This window comes from Pteropus alecto, unplaced genomic scaffold, assembly GCF_000325575.1.
Source record: "Pteropus alecto unplaced genomic scaffold, ASM32557v1 scaffold335, whole genome shotgun sequence".
Taxonomy (NCBI): domain Eukaryota; kingdom Metazoa; phylum Chordata; class Mammalia; order Chiroptera; family Pteropodidae; genus Pteropus; species Pteropus alecto.
In genome coordinates this window covers 206,272-212,257 of record NW_006436757.1, presented here as the reverse complement: position 1 = coordinate 212,257, position 5,986 = coordinate 206,272, and the positions used below count along the sequence as shown (strand labels likewise).

Below are 5,986 nucleotides of genomic sequence, written 5' to 3'. Positions count from 1 at the left end.
GGTGGGTGGGAGGGTGGGTGGGTGTGTGTGTGTGCGCACGCGCACGCACACGTGTGTTGGGGGAATATCATGAGGACAGACGCCTGGCTCAGCTCAGTACCTTAGGGAGCTGAGGCCACGTCTTGCCCAACCATTCCATATCCATACAGAAACAAGAACATGAGTCTGGGATCCCAGACTAAGGTGTACAGCTTTGGTTTCAGCACTTGAGCTTAGCAATCTTGGGTGTATCTTAATAGCAGTTTCCTCATCAGTACAATGGGGCCTAATCATCTCATCCCTGAGAGTTTATGAAGATCAGATGGGATCAAGTATTTTCAAGGGCTCTTCAACTGCAGAATGATATTCATGGGGACAGATGTTGTTTTAAGAGGGTGGGGAAAGGGTGCTCTGACTCACTCCTAGGAACAGCTTTCTCTCTCAGCTGTGGTAAATGAAAGCCAGAACTCCTGGGCAGAGGGCATCTGGAAGGGGCAGAGGTCATGGGAAAAATTCTATGAGCCCTTCTAGTTGGAGACTTACAGCTGCTTTGTAGCCTAGCCCCAGCCCCAACCAAAAGGTAAACTCGAATCCAGCCCTCACTCTGATTCTGCCCTAAACACTGAGGCTTTGGTTCTCCATGACAAGCAAAAAATGAAAGACAGGATGAAACAACTACCCTAACTCTCTTCCTTTCTTTTCCACAATAAGTGGTGGTAGTAATGGGGGAGGGGTGGTGGTGGCAGCAGCAGCTTACTTAGCAGACTGAGGGGGCCTCCCATTCTTTATTCAGTCCCAATAAGTTAGAGGGTAGAGGTGCAGGCAGGGTCTCTTAGGTGAAGATGCTGCTAACTAAAGGCAGCAGCTCAGCCAGGTGTTCCAAGGTGTCCACTGCTTGGCACAGGGGGTTGCCTTGCAGGTTGAGGAGGGCGAGCTTGGGGCAGGAGGCAAGAGGCTGGAGTGCTGCAGGTTGCTGGAGACCTTGGGCAAGAGAGTCAAGGAAAGCTTGGCGGGTTCCCAAAGATCCATTTGCTCCTATGTATCCGTCACTGTTCTCCCTCAAGAGCGGGGACTGCTGCCTGGTAGCCTGGTTGACGGGCATCCTGCATGCTTCCCTGGAGTGAGTAAGTGGCCAGAGGCCAGGCAGGAAGCACGGAGTGCAGACTGAATATGGTACTAGGAGTGGTGGAGACTATGGCCAAGGGGAAGGCAAGCCCGGGCTATAGTGACATCCACGACTCAGCAATGACCAGGGGTAGGTGAGTGGAAATGCAGGCCAAAAGTTGCTTTAACTTCCAATTTTTAAGAGGAATCAGAATTCCAGGTTTTTAAAATATGAAACTTCCCGATTTCATAATACTAAGCGGTACCCAAGAACATCTGCGGGCTGTCCATTTGTGAACTCTGGCTTGAGGAAGTCTCTTCCCTCCTGCAGAACTCCACTAGTGCAAGTCAAAGAAAGCCCCACACAGCCCCAGGATATTCTCTCTCCTTAGCTTAGACTGCCAGAACCCCCTCCCCATCCCCCTGAGGGCACCCACCCTGATTGCTGTCTGTCCCTTCCCAGTGTGGCACCTCACTCTACCCGCTGACTGAAAGTCATCCAGAAGGAAGGATACGGTTGTTGTACAGTAAGAGCTCTTGCAGCCGAGGCAGGTTAGTGACACCATCCAAGGACTCTATGACATTATCATTGGCCTGCAGCACCTGGGGAGCAGGGAGGGTAGGGAAGACAAGGCAGGGCAGGCAGCTGTCAGCCTGAGACTGACTGTACATGCAACTGAGGTGCCTAGGGTGATCAGCTTACAGTGCATGGAAGGGCTTCTGGGTCAGACTGGATGATGGAGGGGGTAAGGCAGGGGTCATCTATAGGGGCTGGCAGGACCTGGGCATCTCTCTGTCGGGTAGGCAGACTTCTGAGGTGGAGGAATGGGAAAAGGACCACCCAGAACAGTGACAGAGGACTGAGGGCTTTACCTCAAGGCAGCGCAGGGCGGCCAGGGCAGGGGGCAGGGCTCGGAGACGATTATTTGACAGGTCAAGATGAGTGACCAAGAGTAGCTGTTCCAGATGACAGAGCACCGTCAGATCCTGAGGAGCAGGGATGAGATACTCAGCAGGGAGGGGCCTGAGCCATCGTTTATCAGGCACTTACTCTCTGGTCGTTGAGGGAGGCAGTGGGCAGGTCACAGATCTGGGCCAGTGTATAGTGAAGCTGAGGACTGGGGGTGGTGATGCCCATAGCCCCACAGAGGCCCTTGGGGACCTCAGCTGAGAAGAGGATGGGGTAGGTGGAGAGCTTACCTTACAACCCACCACAGTACATGCTCCATGTCAAGGACATGGAACAGACTGATTGCTGGTAGGGTGGCTAGTGGAGTGGATGGAGTAGGGGCAGGTACAGGGGGCAGAGGAGAACGCTGGAGTAAAAAAGACACTGGTAGGAACAGGCCTGGTAAATCTGGGAGATTGGTTTGGTGGGAGCAGAGGTGGGCTGCAGTGATGTGATGAAACTAACGTGTTAGGAAGACTGGGAAGAGCCACAAATTGAAGAAAAACAGAGTCTGGAAAATTTGTCAGGAATCTCTGGGAACTATTCAGGCTTTAGGCATTGGCTTGCTCCAATGAGCAGCAGAAGAAATGTCCAGAAAGGCACCTGAAGGCAAAGCCAGGGGTGTAGTGAGGCCACACAGAGAGGGCCTCAGCTGAAATCCAGAGAATAAACAGAAAAGCTGGCCAGGCCACGAGGAAGAAGAGCGGGCCAGTGGGGCGAGGGTCCAGGGAAGGCCCATGCACAATCCATACCTTGTGACTCAGGTGCAGCACGCGCACCTCTGCATACTCCATCTTGAGCACGCTGTTCTCCACTAAGAACTTGCTGCGCAAATCATCCAGGTATGCTGCCCGCATTGGGTCCACAACCTGGAGGGGATGGAGCCAGCAAGGAATGTGTGTCAGCTGCCTTCCTCCTGCCCACCAGGCCTTCCCCTTGCCTGTTCCCGAATGTCTAGCTTGCCTTGAGGGTCTGGAAGTACTGCAGTGTCTCTTTCTCATATAGGAGAGGATCCAGTGCCCGCATCAACAGGATAATGGTGAGTAGGCACCCTGTGAAAAGGGTGGGAAAAGGAAAGTCTCTTTGGACCCTCCTCCGCTCCCATCTACCTGAGACCCATCCCGCTCTCCCCAAGCCCTCACCCCCACTCCTGAAAGGGGCCTCCTGAGAGGAGCAGGATCTCAGGGAATGGGGCCTCACATTTGTTCTCAGGCTCCAGCTCCTGCAGCTCCTTACAGGATTCAAGTTCAGACTGTAGCACCGTGGACTTCTCCACCGACAGCTCACACCTGAGAGTGGGTGGCGGTGGGGGGTGGTGATGCCCATAGCCCTGGGCTACTGGCCATCCCCTAATATCCAGGTTGAGACCATCTGCCTGAGTCTCCAGCCTCCTGCCCCAGTTGCCTCATGCCCAGAGCCCAGAGCCCTCTTCTGTTGGCATGCTTCCCTGTCATCACCTGAAGAGTTGCTCATCCGTGACTGAGTCCCGGCACCAGCCCTCTTGGTGGCCTGAAAGAAAGAAAGAATAGGTGGCAGGAGGGGATACCCATGAGAGGAAGAAGGGATAGGGGTCTGCTACGAGGGGTGGAAGCTGTAGGTTGCATCACCTTTGAAGAGCACACACTCCTTCTGGGCATCGCCTGCTGTCCAAATGACACGAAATGTATGTTGGGGCAACTGGTCGTTGAGGGAGGCAGTGGGCAGGTCACAGATCTGGGAGCATTGGTCAAGGAAATGCCCAGCTATACCACTTTTCTGACTGTCCAACCTGGCCCTGCCCCAGACCCACACTCTGCCCCTCCAATCCTGGGATACCCAGACATGGCTGGGCCGGTTCCTGCCATCTGGGGTCCTCCACTCCACAGCCAGGGGTGACTCATCAACCACGAGCAGCAAGGTCTCCATCCTAGAGCCCACCTGGCACAGAGGACAAAGAGAGACTCATCAGCCCCAACAGCACAAGGTCCATGATATTCTCCAGTAAAGCTGCAGGGCTCACCATGAGGGGCCGAGAGAAGGAGACAGTCAGACAGGCCTCATCCCGGCTCACATGCAGGCAGCGCAGAGCATCCTGGGGATCAGCTGGGGGGAGACACAGCCTCAGGTCTCCTAAATCCTCTTCCATTCCTTCCAAGCCCTAAATACCCAACCTCCTCCCTTACTGCTCACCTCGTCCCAGGAGCCAGCGGTGATAGAACCAGGCACTCTGATCATTGGGGTCAGTGAAGAAGGCATTCTGAACCAGCTCTAGCTCTGCAAGGGCAAAGGAGGCGCAGGGCTGTGGTTGGTACCCTGGTGGGCTCCTAGCTAGCTGTCCCAATATCCAACTCTCTCCTTGCAGTACCTCCAGTCCTCAGCTTCACTATACACTGGCCTGGCACAGCAGCTGCATATATCAGTTTTATTTTTCCCATTGGACACTTGAGCACCCTTCTGCCAGGAGCTAAATCATATATACCCCTAGAGCCAGGCACAAAATAGCTGCTCAGTAAACCCAAATGCAGGTTCAAGAACAGGGCTGGACTAGGAAGATGGTGCTGCAGAGTCCTCCCCAGCACCCCAACCCTGCTTACCTTTGAGCAGCACATCCTCAGGGAGGCGCCCCTGTGGTCCAGAGTCTGGCTGGGGGTGCAGCTGGGGCAAGAGGCGGGAACGGTAATGCCAGGAGGAATAGTTGGAGAAGTTTCGGGTGATGAGGCTGTCAGTGAAGGCTAGCTCCTCTGCAGGGGGAACAGCTGCCCGTGTAGCCACGAACCGCCGGTAGTCCCAGCAGTGAACTGGGGGGAAGTATGACAGCACATCTCAGAAGCAAGGCAGGAAGTGTTCCCTGGCTGATACCCCTGGAGTTCCCTCAGAGGCCCCTAAAAACACTTCTCCGTGTACTCCGTGGAGGATGCATTTAGCTCCAACATCCCTTTTGCCGTTAGTTCAGTGGGCCTGTCCTGGCCATCCCTCCCAACTCTGGGCCTTACTGAGGCCCTAGTACCAGGATGTGGGGTAGGTGAGGGCTGTGGGGACAGAATCTGCAGGCACGTACAGTTCCGCTCATCAACTTCGAGGAAACGTGCACACAACTCCAACTCTCGGGCCCAGTTGGGCTCTGGAAGGCGGCCCAACAGCCAGCAACGGTGATGCCAGGTACCATAGGACTTGGGGTTCACCCGCAGGCAGCTCTCCAGGAAACCTAGTTCTGCCTTCACCAGAGCAGCCAATTCCTCGGGGGACCTGTGCCCAGAGGGGAATGAGGGTCAGGGCCCTCCAACACCCAATTTCACTTATCCCTGACTTTCTGCACCCAGTCCTCCACTGCCCTCTGCCTGTGCCCCTGGCTGCCCTATTCCTCCTCCATCACTGGATCCAGGGAGGGCAGCGGTAGGGCTAGACCATTCTTCTTGGGACCCTGAATCCCTACGCACTTCTGAGCCTCCAGCTTCTGGAGCACCTCTCGTCGACAGTTCCAGAGGGTGGCAAAGTCAGGGTTGGCTCCTAGAATCTGGCTTGTCAGTTCTAGCACTGACTCATCCAGCTCACCAGCCTGGCGCTAAAAAGATAGAAGGGTCAGAAATCATATTCTCCCACTGCAGGGTTAAATAACATAAACAGAATTACCAAATATTCTATAAATTTCATATTATACAATAGGTACTATGTAAAGTGCTTACATGTATCCTCTCATTTAATTTTCACAACAGCCTCATGCAGTAAGTGCAGTTATTAGCCCCATTTTACAGATGAGCAAACTGAGGCCCAAAGAGATTCAGTACCTTTTCAAGGTCACACAGCCAGTAAGTGATAGAACCCATATATGGATCCAGGCAATCTGACTCTAAGGCCCAGTTCTTGGCCTTTGTGCTATACTAAGGGGGCCCACCTTCTGGAAGACAGTCTGGGTAGCTGACCGGTATAGCTTCAGTTTCTGTTCCCGCTCTAGCCTTTTGGCCTCTGCCTGCTCTT

The 5,986-nt window shown here is 54.1% G+C and overlaps 1 protein-coding gene across 1 annotated transcript in view; it reads right to left on the bottom strand.

The window, feature by feature from the left end:
• Nucleotides 1–736: 736 nt before the first annotated feature.
• The window catches only part of RABGGTA (Rab geranylgeranyltransferase subunit alpha), a 7,436-nt gene continuing 2,186 nt past the window's right edge, over nt 737–5,986 (bottom strand). The window contains exons 2-16 of the mRNA XM_015590653.2: nt 5,904–5,983; nt 5,449–5,573; nt 5,070–5,257; nt 4,606–4,809; nt 4,202–4,285; nt 4,032–4,114; nt 3,848–3,949; nt 3,640–3,745; nt 3,490–3,541; nt 3,233–3,321; nt 2,996–3,084; nt 2,785–2,901; nt 1,957–2,070; nt 1,599–1,686; nt 737–960 (exon numbers count right to left, since the gene is read on the bottom strand). Coding sequence (XP_015446139.1) covers nt 812–960; nt 1,599–1,686; nt 1,957–2,070; nt 2,785–2,901; nt 2,996–3,084; nt 3,233–3,321; nt 3,490–3,541; nt 3,640–3,745; nt 3,848–3,949; nt 4,032–4,114; nt 4,202–4,285; nt 4,606–4,809; nt 5,070–5,257; nt 5,449–5,573; nt 5,904–5,983 — 1,670 coding nt within the window. The 3' untranslated portion in view covers nt 737–811. The remainder of the gene's footprint in view (nt 961–1,598; nt 1,687–1,956; nt 2,071–2,784; nt 2,902–2,995; nt 3,085–3,232; nt 3,322–3,489; nt 3,542–3,639; nt 3,746–3,847; nt 3,950–4,031; nt 4,115–4,201; nt 4,286–4,605; nt 4,810–5,069; nt 5,258–5,448; nt 5,574–5,903; nt 5,984–5,986) is intronic.